General features: G+C 47.1%; 1 protein-coding gene across 1 annotated transcript in view; it reads left to right on the top strand.

Moving 5' to 3' along the window:
- The window catches only part of slc35f1 (solute carrier family 35 member F1), a 450,036-nt gene that overhangs the window by 268,239 nt on the left and 165,116 nt on the right, over nt 1–16,681 (top strand). The window contains exon 3 of the mRNA XM_038799673.1: nt 15,656–15,783. Coding sequence (XP_038655601.1) covers nt 15,656–15,783 — 128 coding nt within the window. The remainder of the gene's footprint in view (nt 1–15,655; nt 15,784–16,681) is intronic.

The raw sequence follows: 16,681 nt of genomic DNA on the forward strand, positions 1-16,681 counted from the left end.
ATTCTGACATCTCGCGGGACTTGGGTAGATCCCTCAAGGTGTGAAGGTTGCCGGGAAGCCTGAAAGAGGCTTCTCCTGGCATCTACCGGCCATGTTGTGCTCGAGCGAGAGCACAATGAAGCAGGTAGATCGTGTCCGATGTCTTCAAACTTTCTACATGTGTATAATTGTTCTCATGTACCTGAACTCAATAAATAAACCCACAACATGTTTGCCCAATCCATTCTGATTGATTGGTGCCTTTGTATTGTCATAAAAACATAACATTTCCAGCAGGCAAGTTGGAAGTTTTAACAACACCAATTCCATCCATAAGGCCACGAGGGTATAGATCAAAGAACAATACAGAACAGGAACAGGCCCTTCGGCCCTCCAAGTTTGGACCGGTCATGAGACCATCCTTGGCCAAAACCCTCAGCACTTCCCTGTGCCATATCCCTCTATACCCTTCCTATCCATGTATTTGTCAAGATACCTTTTGAATGCCGTACCTCTGCTTCCACTACCTTCCCTGGCAACGCGTTCCAGGCTCTCGCCACCTCTGTGTGGAAAAACCTGTCTCGCACATCTCTAAATTTTGCTTCACGGACCTTAAACCTATGCCACCTGGTGACTGACCCCTCCACCCTGGGAAAGAGTGCCTGCCCATCCACTCTTCCATGCCTTTCATAATCATGTAGACCTCTATCAGATCACCCCTAAATTTCCGTTGTTCTAATGGAAACAGTCAGAGTCTATTCAGACTCTCCGCATAGCTAACACCCTCCAGACCAAGCAGCATCCTGATAAACCTCCTCTGCATCCTCTCCACAGCCTCCACATCCTTCCGGTAGTGTGGCGACCAGAATTGTGTGCAATATTGAAAGTGCAGCCTTACCAAGGTTCTATACAACTGTAGCATGTCTTGCCAGTTTTTATACTCAATGCCCTGTCCATTTAAGGCAAACATTTTGTCGGCTTTCTTGACTACCTTGTCCACTTGGTATAACGATCTGTGGACCTGCACACCCAGATCTCTCTGACTTTCTATATTCCTAAGAGTTTTGCTATTTACGGTATATTTCCCCTCTTTGTTAGACCAACCAAAATGTATGACCTCACATTTGTCTGGATTAAACTCCATTTGCCATTTCTCTGCCCAAGTCTCCAACCTATCTATGTCCTGCTGTATCCTCTTGACATTTCTCAACATGATCTCCCACTCCACTAACCTTGGTGTTATCTGCGAACTTACTAATCAGACCAGCTACATTTTCCTCCAGATCGTTTATGTATACTCCAAACAACAGAGGCCCCAGCATAGATCCCTGTGAAACATTACTAGTCACAACCTTCCATTCAGAAAAACACCCTTCTACTGTTACCCTTTGCCTTCTGTGACTGAGCCAGTTCTGTATCTCTAATGATCCCTTTTAATGTTCCAATATATAGAGCAATGTCAGTGAGCCAATAATATCCTGGCCTGACTTGGTTTCTGTATTGCAGTAAAATGTGCTTTTTGTCCACTGAAGACAATGCTGAATTTTGTTGGATTTGAGATAGGAAGAGGAAGAACTATCTCTTGCCATTCAATGTTTCCTTTCTGAATATTGGTTCTTATTTATCCACCATCCATTTCATGGGAACAATCAAAGACTTCAGTAAGCTTTAAAATACATAAACCAGGTGCTCATTTGACACATCTCTTATTTCTTTGAGAAGTCCAAGTTTAATTCCATCAGGCACAGCAACCCATCAAATTTGAGCCTGCTTATTCTCTCTTGACCTTTATTGGCAACCACTTTGACATTTACTACAACCACTATTTTGGCTTTGTTAATTTTCAAATGGTCATTAATATACCAAGAATAGTTATTCAACACTATGTTATTGGGCTTGCCGACTAGCAGCATAATGTGTCATATATGTATTTGAAAATCAGGTAATCAATGTGTGCCTGCATTTCCAATGTGCCCTGCCAGCAGGCAAAGTGCCCTCAGCAGTGTGAGGTTGGAAAGTTACCCCTAATAAACAACTTCTTTCTTTAATGACCTTTGATGTAATCTAGCAAAGCCGCTGGTTTCAAAGGCCATCTGTGGACTGGCAACAAATGCAACCTTGCCAGCGTTACCCACATACCGAGGACAAATTAAGAAAAACAAGTTTAGTCCAAGAATTCCTAAGTCATTTCTAAAATAAATGTGACCTTTCCTATCTTGCCAGCACTGTGTGCAATAACCCTGCCTGCAAACTTTCTACTTCTGCAATAATAAACCAAGCAAAAATGTGGGCAAGTCTGAAATACCAGGCTTCCAGCATGTGCTCCTGGTGAGAACTGTACGTATTGGGAATGTGAGGCCACGTCTTGATCAAAATTCTAACTATCGAGTTAATGGATAAGACAATGATGGTGGGGCAACTAATTCATTATGTTCAGCTCCAGTGTGTGAGGTTCTTCATGAGGAGTCTAAATTCATGATCCTTTATAGCTTTCAATTATGTTTGAAAGTGGAGAGTAATTGTATGGCAGTTGTAATTCGCTGAGTAATTAGATTTGGAAATTGCGAGAGGCAGGATTGAGGTGTAGAATTAAACTCCCTCTGGTCACAGAAATTAACGTTGTGATCTCAGTCAGGTCAGGCCCGTAGCAATAATCACCAAACCACATAGGCTTTGAAAATTCTGATCCACTGCAATCTGGATGGTGAGTTATGAGGAAAATCTGCAGGTACTCTATGTACTAAGCAGCTCAGAACATACAATAGAAACTTGGAGTAATTATCAAAACAATACTGATTATAATAAACCACGGTCACCTATCTGGGCTGTACAAGGCAAAATATAAATGCTTCACTAATAATCTGCCAGGAAGTGGATTGGATTGATGCAGAGCTCCCATTAAAAATTGAATTATTTTGTTTTGATCACATGTCCATTAATTAAATGTGTGCAATTTTTCTAATCCGATTCAGAGGAATCACTCATAAACAGTCAGGATCTTTACAAGTGCCACAACAAGCTAATGTCTCTGTTTTAAAGATAGAACAGTGGGTCTTTCAATGGGAATGGCAGCCAACATTTCAATGGTTAGGAGAACCACAGAAGCAGACATTAATATGAGCAATAAAAGGGGGAGAGAAAACAAGGCATTAAAAAAAACAGAACCACAGACAGGAGTCATGAATTGAATTGTGTAACAACTCCCCCCAATCAACTCATGGATGGAAACACTAAGAAATTAAACAAGATCTGGGGTGGAATTTTCCCAAAATTGCACAGCGTGCTGGATTGAGTGAGAAAAGGTGTGTGAAACTCGCTAGATTCACAGCCGCCGTTTCTCACCTGATTTAACAGCTCCGTGTGCAATTTCTGAGTACTAGCGAGGATCGCACAGCCATCTGGGGAGGGGGAATCTCAACATGCCGGCAATGCGGAGATTCTGAGATTGGAAGGCCGCCCCAATCTCAAAGTTACATTAAAGTCCCTCCACCCCCATGGCGATTGTGACCCACCAGCGGGCAAGCGGAACACCCCCAATTCCCCATAATCCAAAGGGCAATCATCCCCACCACTACGCAAAGATTGCGTGGGGAAGGGGTGGCGTGAACCACTCTGGCGTCGGGCTGCCCCAAAGGTCTCCGCACCTTCAGGGGCTAGGCCGGCCCCGGAGTCGTTTGCGCCGCGCCGGCCAGCGGGGAAGGGGCTTGGTGCCGCGCCAACCAGCGCCGAAGGGTTTCCGCTGGCCGGTGTGAGTTGGCGCATGCGCGAGAGCGCCAATGTGTGCTGGCGTCATCCTAGCGCACGTGCAGAGGGCTTCGTCTCTGCACCAGCCATGGCGGACCGCTACAGCCGCCTGTGCAGAAAAATAGAGTGCCCCCACGGCACAGGCCCGCCCACGGATCGGTGGTCCCCGATCACGGGCCAGGCCACCATGGGGGCAACTCCCGGGGCCAGGCCCCCCCCCCCCCCCCCCCCGAGAACCCCGGAGGACGCCTGCGGCGCCAGGTCCCGCCAGTAAGGACCTACTCTAATTTACGCCGGCTGGACCGGCAAAATAAACGGGTGGCCATTCGGCCCATCGCGGGCAGGAGAATTGAGGGGGGGGGCGCTGCCAGCAGCCGGCGCGGCGCAATTCCCGCCTGCGCCAAATCTCCGATGCCGGAGAATTCAGCAGCCGGTGTGCGGGAGCGTCCCCATATCTAAAGGGCTCCCGTGATCAAATGGCCTCCGCAGCAAGTGGTCACCCGGTCGCTAATTAGTACTCCTTTTTAAAAATGTTAAGCTGGCAAAAGGGCTGCTGTGGGGACCCAAGGAGGTGAGCAGCCATCTTCGCTCCCAGACAATGAGCTTGGGGTTTCTGCTCCGGGGCTAGGGGTGTGGGGAGGGGATGGGGGGTGGTGGTGAGGTATATGGGGGTGGTCTGGGGAGTATGGGGTGGTGGGGGAATGGGGATGGGGCATTTGGGGGTTATGGGGCATATGAGGGGGGGCTGGCCTGGGTGGCAAGGCTGGAAAGGGGTGGGCTGGGGCACGGAATGATACTGGATGGGGTACCAGGGGACTGTTGCAAACCCACCCGACAGCCTGGTTGAGGTTGTTGATCCTCTTAGGGCACTGGGTGCCGGTACACCTGGCAATGCTCCCCGAGCTGACAGCCGGTGCCACTTCCTCCCAGGCGGCACTGGCTGCCCTGTGGCTAAGCCTCCAAGACCTTGGAGGAACAGGGCATCCCGTTTGATCTCGCCTGCGTCCAACAGTCTGGCCAGGTCGGCATCCCCGAATCATGGGCTGTTTTCCTTGGTGGCATGGCTGCATGCTATGTGGGGTTTGCTTTGCAGGTTTGGATTAAGTGCTGCTATCTCCTGTTAGCGGGCAGGGCAGTCATTTGCGGCGTGAAACCCTTGTGGGGCCTTGTTAAGTGGACCAATTAGCGTTTGATACCTGTGATGGCTCCATCAGGCCGAGCGTTGGGAAGCTTGTGCCAGTTCCCGCTCGCTACTACACTTAGAAACGTTTCCATTAAACCACGCCCAAAGGGTCAACTTTTCACGTGACTTTCTCCCAACAACTGCCCAGTGAAATATGGTCATGTCTAGTGTATTCCAATTGTAACATGATTAGACCATGGCTGGGAATTCCTCTCTCCTATTATGTGCAATAGTTTTCCTCTATCCAATTGATTTTCTGGCTATTTGGCCAATGGGATAGGCGATGTCACCATTCATAATCCTTCAAGGCAATTGTTCTTGGTACGGCTTTGCAAACAGATTGTCTCTATGTCAATGGTATTGGAATGTGGGAAGTACAGTGATGTAAATGCAGCCATCTTTGACTTTGATCCCAAGACATTGGAATGTGGTTTTAGCTTTTTTTTAAAAATCAATTAGGAATTTCTAGCCAGTAAATTCAAAAATCATTTTTTGATATAAAGCATGGTTTCACACAATCTGTAGTAGTGTTTAAACGCATAATCTTCTGACTTGGAGTTGAGAGTATTACGACTGGACAATTGCTGAGACCTATCCTATGTATTAGATGAAACTTACCATCTCGAACCATATTTATAAAGTGGCACCTCGGATATGTGACTCTAACTTTGCAGCTGCCAATCCCACACCTAGGATTTGCCCAATGTTGCCAACTCTTCACAGTCAATGATATACATCCTGTTTAAATTCTTCCTGATATGTCAGTTTTAAAATATATTTGTATTTTCAGAGCCGATGAGTCATTCAGTAAACATAAGGGAGGTGCATGACATCCCTGAATAAATTAAGCAAATAAAAAGCGATTGAAAAAGAAAATCCTGCATTGAATGTTTACCATTGCATAATTAACTATGTTTTTTATTAGTTGGAAAGAAGTTTCTTTCACAGCCAGCAGGACAGACTAGTTCTTTAGCAGTAGTCTGATAACTTCTGATAGCTGCAGCTAAGCACATGAGACACACTCCAAAGCATCTGCAAACATCTCTGAACACTTACGATGGCTAAATGTAATTTTACATGTTTTCTTGCAGACGTGAATCACTTACAGAACCCTGTGGCAAGAAGCTGCATCATAAATAGACGTCTTCTATTGCAGCTACAGATAAATAACAAAACTCATGAGGGTGTGAGAAAGAAGCTGTGAATGCTCAATTTGAGTAATTAATCAAATCATATCTTTAATGTGCATCAAAGCTCTGTGTATACACACCTATTCATTAGGAAAATTCATGTCTACCCAGTTAAAAAGGAAATGTCTTGTTTTTCGCCTGACAGTGACAACAGTCTGATAAACATGGAAGATTATTGGCGGAATTTCTTGGGAAAATGAATGTAGTTACAATCTTAAATAGACTTGAGTATAGAACAGACAGATGCTTATACGCTAATTGCTGTTTGCTGACAGTTTCCAATGTCCCAAGCATGCCATATGTGCCATTGGAAGTGTCCAGCATGATGATGTGACTGCTCCATTTTCAAAGTAATTTTGAATCTGAATCAATCTCTTCATGGCAAGAATCGAACAAAGCTACTTTTTGTCAGTCGTCTTGTTGCTTGCAGCAGCAGCAACTTGCAAGATCATTTCTGTTATTTACATTCCTGAGATTACACGGATTATCATAAAAACATTAAAACTACAAATACAATTTATCAAATACAAGTACAATCATGTTCTTTGCCGATATGAAAATATTTTTATCAAACAAATTATTTTCTGCATAAATGTAAATGTTGCCAAAGCCCCATAGGCTGCTCTCCCCTTTTGAGAGCGGACAGTTATGAGAAGGGGGGCGGTCAACGAATGATTGAGGATGCTGTACCGAAATATGCACAGTATAAAAAACAAGATAAATGTAGCGCACATCGTAATTGGCGGATATGGGGCAAAATTCTCCGACCCCCAGCAGGGTCGGAGAATCATCCGGGGCCGACGAAAATACCGCCCCCGCCGTGGCAGAAATTCTCCGGCACCCGGGAATTGGCGGGGGCGGGAAACACGTCGCACCGAGCGGCGAACCCCCTGCTGCGATTCTCCGGCCCGCGATGGGCTGAAGTCCCGCCGCTGGGAGGCCTCTCCCGCCGCCGAGGTTTGAACCACCTCTGGTGGCGGCGCGATCGGGGCCCACCGATCGGCGGGCGGGCCAGTGCCGTGGGGACACTCTTTCCCTTCCGCCGCCGCCACGGCCTCCACCAATGCGGACACGGAAGCGAATCCCCCAGGGCGCATGCGCCGGTGGTGACCGCCGCTGACGTCACCACCGGCGCATGCGCGAACCGGCGAAGGCCTTTCGGCCAGCCCGGGCGGCGGGCGTCAAAGGCCGCTGGTGCTGGTTTTGGCGTCAGTCGGAGTGGTGCCAACCACTCCAGCGCAGGCCTAGCCCCTCAATGTGAGGGCTTGGCCCCCAAAGGTGCGGAGAATTCCACACCTTTGGGGAGGCCCGACACCGGAGCGGTTGGCGCCACTCCGCTACGCCGGGACCCCCCGCCCCACCGTGTAGGGGAGAATCCCGCCCCTGATGTTGAGAGCATCACAAAGACATAGCTGCAAGGGGATCAGGGCTAGGATCTAAATATCTAAGGATATGTGGCCTATTGAAAGGACAGGCAGATAGGCAAAGGGGGCAGGTTGCCTTATTAGTAAGAAATGAAATTAAATCAAGAGCAAGAAGTGATATTGGGTCGGAAGGCATAGAATCTCTGTGGATAGAGTTGAGGAATCGCAAAGAATAAAAGACACTGGGCGCAATTCTCTCTCCCCCCCCCACACCGGGTGGGAGAATCGCTGGGGCGCTGAGTGAGTCCCGCCACGCCGCTCCGGCACCCGCACGCGATTCTCCCACCCCTCCCAACCCGGCGTGGCGAGATTCACGGCTGGCCGCTTGGAGAATCGCCGTTTGCCGTTTGTAACGGGCAAGCGGTGATTCTCCGGCCCGGATGGGCCGAGCGGCCTGCCCAACACGACAGGTTCCCACCGGCACCGTCCACACCTGGTCGCTGCCGGTGGGAACTGCGCGGGAACGCTGGGGGGGTGGCCTGTATTGTGGGGGGGAGGGGAATCCAGCACCGGGGGGGTCCTCAAAAGGGGTCTGGCCCGCGATGGGTGCCCACCGATCGGCGGGCTGGCCTCTCTGAAGGAGGACCTCCTTTCCTCCGCCGCCCCGAAAGATCCATCCGACATTTCTTGCGGGGCGGCCGTGGGGAGGACGGCAACCGCGCATGTGCAGGTGACATAATTTACACGGCGCCGCCCGCGTAATTTACACGGCGCCAAGGCCCGGCACGCGGAAATGACGTGTCCCCGCTCCTAGCCCCCCAGGGGGTGGGAGATTAGGGGGCGGGGAGTGACCTCCGACGCCGGAGTGAAACACTCCGGTTTTCACTCTGGCGTTGGGACTTAGTCTCCCGATGGGAGAATTTCGCCCCCTGATTGGAGCTCTGCACAGTCATCAGGATGTGGGGCAGAAAATAAATTAGGAGATGGGAAAGACATATAAGAAAGGGAATATTACGACTTCCGGTGGCGGCATGTAGGAGGAGGTCGCAATTTGGCTACCTCCTGCTCGAAGCTTGATTTTTTTTTTAGAATTTAATGCCCGGTACCAGGGGCAATTTTTGGTTAAATAAGTGCAGGAAGTCATAAGGAAGAAAGATGTCCAAAATCCAAAGGAAAGCTGCCGTGAAGAGGGGGGCAAATGAAGGATCGCCGGTGAGTGGAAGGGTCGGTTCAACAACTCGAAAGATGGCGGAGGCTGGGGTCGCTGGGTGGGGCCGTACTGCTCACGGCAGAAAAGACGACCGAGGGGGTGGTTGTGGAACTTGAAAAACAGTTTGCAAAGCACATGCAGGGGATGAGGAAGGAGATGATGGCAGCATTGAAGGTGCTGATGTAAGAGGCGATTTCCCCAGTCAAGGAGGCGGTATTGAGGATATCGGCTGAGGTGCGGGAGCAGGGTGAGAAACTGAAGGGAGTGGAAGAGGCCTTGTCGCAACAGTGACCAAGTCACCTCGATGGGTGAGGAGCTGCAGAGGGTGGTGGAGGCCAACAAGGGTCTGCCAGCCAAAGTGGAGGACCTGGAAAACCGATCTAGGCGGCAAAATCTAAGGATCGTGGGCCTGAAGGGGTGGAAGGCCCAAGGCCAACAGAGTATTTTGCCAAGATGTTGGCAGAGCTGTTGGGGGAGGGAGAAGATCCGTCTCAGTACGAACTGGATTGGGCTCATAGGGTGTGGAGGCCTAAACCAAAGGCAAATGAGCCGCCAAGACCAGTGATTATTTGTTTCGGTAGGTATAGCGTGAAGGAGAAAGTCCTGTGTTGGGCGAAGCAGGAGGTGCAGTGGGCTGGAGCTGGTGTACGTATATACAGAACTTTACTGTGGAGTTGGCAAGGAGGCGGGCGGCCTTTGGCTGAAGACGGCACCGTACAACAGCAGGGTGTCGTTCGGCATAGTGTACTCAGCTAAGTTGACAAATCCAAAGACTTATTTTGAGACGGTGGAAGCGACGGAGGCGTTTGTGAAGGCAGAAGTCAGAAATGGGACGGAGGATTGGTCTTGGACAGAGGTGAGGGGGTGAAGGAGTGTATGTAGCCCTATTTTTCACTACATGTTATATATGCTAATTGAGTTGAAGTTGCGTAAGAGTTGGGAATTTCTTTGTAATGATGGTTCTTTGGGGTTTGTGTGCTTATACAGGAGTTGTGTGTTGAAGGGGATTTCTTTGTTTTCCTGGGACCGTTCAGGGGGGAGGGGTTTGGAGGGGAGTGAGGCCTGGGCAGGGGCCTCCACACTGGCTAGCTCAAGCTGGCCAGTGAACGCGAGTGTGGTAGGGGGAGGGGCTGCGGCCATCAGAGCCTGGTAGAACAGGATTCAATAGGCCTAGAAGTTGTGAAAATTTGAGGGAGGGGACCAATACTGGGTGAGGTGTTTTCAAGACCAAGTGGATGGGAAGATTGTGGGAGGGGGGAGGGCTCGATGGTAACAATGGGATGGGGCAGGCCAAGCCCAGCGGGCAGGGCCTGGAGTTATGAGGATGGATTGGAGGGGAGGGGGGTGTGAGAGACCCCATGTTAGGATAGTTACGTGAAATGAGAGGGGTTTGTTGGACGGAGGCTTTCAGTGTCATCTCGGGGATAGTGCTCTTGAACTTGGAACCAGGGCCTCTAGAGGCCATTTTCAGTGGATCGGACCAGTTTGGGCAGCAGGCGGGTGCGGGGGCAGATGTTTTCGGCCTTCACCTCGCTGATTGCCTGGAGGCGCGTCCTGTTGGGGTGGAGGTCAGCTTCTCCATCCTGTGACACGGCTTGGCGGGTGGGGGGGGGGGGGGGGGGGGGGGGGGGGTCTACTTGAATTTTGTTGACTCTTTGGAAGGTGAAGTCTCAGCTGAACGGGATGAAAGAAAGGTTTCACAGTTCATGAGGGCTGTTTATTATGCACTTCCGAGAATTGGTTGCCATTGAACATTCATGGGGAGAAAGGGGGGGTCGGCGGTATTGTTGTCTTTGGCTACACTGTTTACGGATTGATTGTTAATTTGTGTTTTTTTTAATGGAATATACGGGTGGATATTTTCGTCAGTATATTGAGTGGGGGGGTTTGTGTGTGGGGGATTGTGATTGTATTTGTTTTGTTTATTTTTTCTTTGGTTGTTTATTGATGAAAATGTTGAAAATTGAGAAGAGTAACACTATTTAAAAAAAAAGAAAGGGACAATTACAATACTGGTAATACTGCCCTAGTAATTCCCGTACCAGCCTCCCCGAACAGGCGCCGAACTGTGGCGACTAGGGGCTTTTCACAGTAACTTCATTTGAAGCCTACTTGTGACAATAAGCGATTTTCATTTCATTTCAATAAGCATGGCGGACTTCAATATGCAGGTGGACTGGGAAAATCAGGTTGGTAGCGGATCCCAAGAAAATAAATTTGTGGAATGTCTAAGAGATGGTTTTTTGGAGCAGCTTGTGATAGAGCTTACTAGGGAACAGGCAATTCTGGATTTAGTGATGTGTAATGAAACAGACTTAATAAAGGGCTAAATCGCTGGCTTTTAAAGCAGACCAAGACAGGCGAGCTGCACGATTCAATTCCCGTACCAGCCTCCCCGAACAGGCGCTGGAATGTGGCGACTAGGGGCTTTTCACAGTAACTTCATTTGAAGCCTATTTGTGACAATAAGCAATTTTCATTTCATTTCATTCACTTGATTAGGGAACCTGAGGTGAGAGGGGTGCAATATGATAGATTTCACGCTGCAGTTTGAGAGGGAGAAGCTGGACTCAGATGTAACAATATTATAATTAAATAAGGGTAACTGCAAAGACATGAGGGACGGGCTGGCCAGAGATGATTGGAAGGTGAGCCAGACAGGGGAGACAATGGAACAGCAATGGCAGGGAACAGAAATTCATCCAAGGCAGACAAAATATTCGAAGGGGAAGACAAGGCAACCATGGCTGACAAGGGAAGTCAGGGATCGCATAAAAGTAAAAGAAACAGTATGGAGAGGATGAGTGAGATGCCTTTGGGAAACCTTTAAAAGTGAGCAGAGGACAACTGAAAAAGCAATTTGGTGAGAAGATGAAATGTAAGCTAGCTAGTAATATAAAAGAAGATTGCAAGAGTTTTTCTCGATATATAAAAGATAAGGGAGAGGCAAGAGTGGACATTGGACCACTGGAAAATAAGTCTCGAGAAGTAGTAAACAAAGAAATGACAGAGGAATTGAATAGTTACTTTGCATCAGCCTTCATGGTGGAATGCACCAATGGCATACCAGAACTTCAAGAGAGTCGGGGAGCAGAGGTGAATGTAGTGACCATCACTGCAGGAGAAGGTTCAAGGGAAGTTGAAGGGTCTGAAGGTGGAAAAATCAACCGGACCATATGGCCTACAACCCAGTGTTCTGAAAGGGGTAAAGAGAAAAGCAAATTACTGCGGATGCTGGAATCTGGAACGAAAGGGAAAATGCTGGAAAATCTCAGCAAGTCTGGCAGCATCTGTAGGGAGAGAAAAGAGCTAAAGTTTTGAGTCCAATGATTCTTTGTCAAAGCTTTGACAAAGAGCCATCGGACTCGAAACGTTAGCTTTTTTCTCTCCCTAAAGATGCTGCCAGACTTGCTGAGATTTTCCAGCATTTTCCCTTTCGTTTCTGAAAGGGGCAGAAGGCAGGAAATTTTAGGCCAATTAGCCTTATTAAGGTTGCGACTGCTGAGTTCTTGTTAGTGAATGGTAAAATAGAGCTGAGTCAGCATGGCTTCATCAAGGCGAGGGGGGAGGGCGTCATGTCTGACAAATCTGTTTTAATGTTTGAGGAAATAATGAGGAAGTTAGACAAAGGAGAGCCAGTGGGCGTGATCTATTTGGATTTCCAGAAGATTTTTGACAAGGTGCCGTGCAGGAGGCTGCAAAATATGTTTAAAAACCCATAGTGTTGGGGGAAAGGTACTGGCTTAGATAGAGGATTGGCTGACTGGCAGAAGGCAGAGAGTGGAGATAAAGGGGTCCTTTTCAGAATGGCAGCAGGTGACTTGTGGTGTTCTACAAGGGTCTGTGTTGGGGCCACAATGATTCATGATATATATTAACGTTCTGGAAGAAGGAAATGAGGGCATGAGGGCATTGTTGCTAAATTTGCAGATGATACAAAGATATGTAGAGGGACAGGTAATGTTGAAGAAGCGGGAGGCTGCAGAAGGCTCGGCACAACATTGAGGGCTGAAGGGCCTGTTCTGTGCTGTACTGTTCTATGTTCTATGTTCTAAGGGCTTGGACAGGCTCGGAGAGCGGACAAAGTAGGCAGATGTAATTCAGTGTGTGTGTGAAGTTATGCATTTTGGTAGGCAGGAAAGAGCCATGGACTATTTTCTAAATGGGTAAAGGCTTCAGAAATCTGAAGCACAAAGGAAAATGCTCTGGGGAAACTATTGTCTGAAGGTGGATAAATCACCTGGACCGGATGGACTACACCCCAGGGTTCTAAATGAGATAGCTGAGGAGATTGTGGAGGAATTGGTGGTGATTTATCAGGAATCACTGGAGGCAGGGAAGGTCCCAGAGGACTGGAAAGTAGCTGATATAACACCACTATTTAAGAACGGAGGGAGGCAGAAGACGAGAAATTATAGGCCGGTTAGTCTGACTTCAGTCATTGGTAAGATTTTAGAGTCCATTATCAAAGATGAGATCGTGGAGTACTTGGAAGTGCATGATAAAATAGGACTGTGACAGCATGGCTTCGTCAAGGGAAGGTCATGCCTGACAAATCTGTTTGAGTTCTTTGAGGAGGTAACAAGGATGTTTGATAAAGGAGAACCAATGGATGTGATTTATTTAGATTTCCAGAAGGCCTTTGACAAGGTGCCGCATAGGAGACTGTAAAAATAAGTTAAGAGCCCAGGGCATTAAGGGTAACATTCTTGGATGGATCAAGGATTGGCTGACTGGTAGAAGGCAGAGAGTGGGAAAAAGGGGTCTTTTTCAGGGGTTATTGGGATGAGAAAAATATCAGCCACGATTGAATTTCAGAGGAGACTTTATGGGCTGCTTGGCCTAATTCTGCCCCTATGTGTTATGGTCTTATGGACTTGGGAGTCCTGGTTCAGGATTCTCTGAAGGTTAACGTGCCGGTTCAGTTGGCAGTTAGGAAGGCAAATGCAATGTTCGCATTCATTTTGAGAGGGCTAGAATACAAGAGCAGGGATGTACTACTAAGGCTGTATAAGGCTCTGGTCAGACCCCATTTGGAATATTGTGAGCAATTTTGGCCCTGTATCTAAGGAAGAATATGCTGGCCTTGCAGGGGGTCCACAGGAGGTTCACAAGAATGATCCTTGGAATGATGGGCTTGTTAAATGAGGAACAGTTGAGGACTCTAGGTCTGTACTCGATGAAGTTCAGAAGGCTGAGGGGTGATCTTATTGAAATTTACATGATACTGAGAAGCCTGGATCGAGTGGACATGTAGAAGATGGGCGGGATTCTCCAGTCCACCAGCGCATTTTCCTGTGCGGTGCGCCCCTGCCGGCAGTGGGATTCTCCGTTCCTGCATCAGGCCAATGGGTATCCCGTGAGCGTGGGTGCGCTGCCGGCAGGCTGGAGGATTCTGCTGATGGAGAATTCTGCTGGATGTTACCACTGGTCAGAGAAACTAGAACTCGAGGGCACAGCCTCAGACTGAAGGGACGATCCTTTAAAACTGAGATGAGGAAGAATTTCTTTAGCGAGAGGGTGGTGAATCTATGGAACTTGCCGCAGAAGGCTGTGGAGGCCGAGTCAATGAGCGTCTTTGAGACAGCGATAGATAGGTGCTTGATTAATATGGGGATCAGGAGTTATGGGGAGAAGGGAGGAGAATGGGAATGAGAAAAATATCAGCTATGATTGAATGGTAGAGCAGACTCGATGGTCTGAATGGCCTAATTATGCTCCTATGTCTTATGATCTTACGATGGTGATTTAGCCTGAGGGCCACTGCATCTCAGGCGAGGGGCAAGGTTGAGAAAGCGCTGCCTTCATGAATAACCTCAGCCAGTACGGGAATTGAACCTGCGCTGTTGGCATTGCTCTGCATCCCGAGCCAACCAGTTGTCCAGCCAAATGAGCTAACCAATGTCCCCTTCTGATAAATATGTTGAAATGGAAAAAAAACTGTTTTGGAATTAATTCCTCTGATGTAGTTTTGCATACAAGAAAGCACTTACTGCGACGTTGATCTTGTTAGAATTTATGTTGTTATTTACAACTCCTTTTGATTTGAAAGGTTATCAAAATGTCATTACAGTCTGTATTTGCTGAAGGAACAAATTTATAGCCCATCCAGTTTATGCAGAGGTCATTGGCTGATTGGTTGAAATTGTCTTGAAATTGAACAATTTGACTGGGACCAACTGAATTGGCAAGACTTTGAACCCATCAATGCCGTATCCAAAAAAAAGGAATAAAAGGGGATTCGATAAAAATCATGATGAATAATGAAATGAAGAAACATGTAGGCTTTTTGCAATAATAGCACAGCACAGCATCTTCAAGCTCCAAGGTGATACCTAGCCTGTACTATACAGCTATACAGCTGTAAATTTAAAAACTCATTTTTGAGGTCTGACTGAGTTTTATTGAAGTAAATGAAAACATTTCGAATTTCCTCAATGGATGAATTTTTTCAATATTCCCTTTTTATCCTTTTCCTGACCATGATGGCTTGTATAGGTTAATCCTGCAAAGAAGTCTTGGGTTTCAAAAAGCAGAAACAAATGTCCCAAATCAGTAACACTTGATGATGCCGAGTGGCATGTATGTCCAAATATTTTAATCATTTCATCTTGTGGCATTCGATTTATATTTAAGCTGTTTCCTACACTGCTGTGCTTCCATAAATCCCAGTGCAAAAATATGATAGTAAAAAAGATAGAAGAATTGGGCACTTTTGTTGCAGGGTTGGGGGGGGAGGTACATTTTCCCCAATCCTGCCGCATGACAAAATACCTGGCCTGTTGTGATCAAGAAACTTTGCAGACACCCTGGTTATTTTCGCACTAATGTCTTGGCTGCAATTAATTTCATGGACAAAGGAAATTATGTCCTCATGTTACAGAATTAATGCATTCTTATTTTGCAATCAGATAGTTTAAACAACAGCAATTTCTTCACAGTAACTGGCTGCACTTGTGACCCTGTGGTCTTTTCTTTTACACAGGAGAAGAAAATCTGTTGGCAATACTAAAAAGAAGATGGTGGAAGTACATGATCTTGGGAGTAATAGATATAGAAGCCAACTATCTTGTAATAAAGGCTTACCAATATACCACCCTGACCAGTGTGCAGGTAGGTGCACAAATCTTTGCTTTATGAAGTGTATTCCTGCTGAAATATGGACATGGAGTAAATGGTTACAGGATAAATTAATGCACGTGTTCTTTTTCTATTTGTTTTGTTTGCATGTAAATGCACTGGGGTTAGTTTCTATGTTTACTGCCTAGCTAGTAATCTGTTGGGGAAGGATTGCAGGCCCTTTTTTCAGCCCATTGACTGAAAATGCAGTGAAGGTGAAAACTTCCCCTGTTGTTCACAAAATTCATAATACAAGGATATTGAAGGAACGACTGCTGCAAATTAATTCTTGATTGCAAGGCTTTCACTTTATTGGGCTGATTTTCATGTTAAAAACCCCTGTGCACCAGTTCAAGGGACACAACAAAGATGATGGTCTGTAATTCTGGAAGTATGTGGGAGCTTCATAATGTAATTACGGGAGATATGTAATTACGCCTTTCATTTAATTTTCATGTCACCATGCTAGCTCATCATCAAATGCAGAATTAATTTCTCCATTAGCAGTACAGTTTTGTTGCTGTCAGTGCCATTTCTGCATGGATCTTTTTTTGTTGGTCCTTAGTCCTTCATGAGCTTATGTGCTGATTGGTCTACCTCTTTTTCCTTCAGCACCATTAATGGTGCCAAAGGTGTTCCACAGTGGGAATCCCTCTATGTTAAATCTTGGAGGGAAAAGCTGATGTGTAAAGGGGTGTCAGGTAGGCCAGGCTGCACAAAACAAATACCTGTGCCTATTCGGCAGTACCTGTTCATCTACACCTGCGGTCAGAGGTTAAATGAACAGGTACTGCCGAATAGGCACAGGTATTTGTTTTGTGCAGCCTGGCCTACCTGACACCCCTTTACACATCAGCTTTTCCCTCCAAGATTTAACATAGAGGGATTTAAA

This window comes from Scyliorhinus canicula, chromosome 6 (genome assembly GCF_902713615.1).
Source record: "Scyliorhinus canicula chromosome 6, sScyCan1.1, whole genome shotgun sequence".
Classification (NCBI taxonomy): Eukaryota; Metazoa; Chordata; class Chondrichthyes; order Carcharhiniformes; family Scyliorhinidae; genus Scyliorhinus; species Scyliorhinus canicula.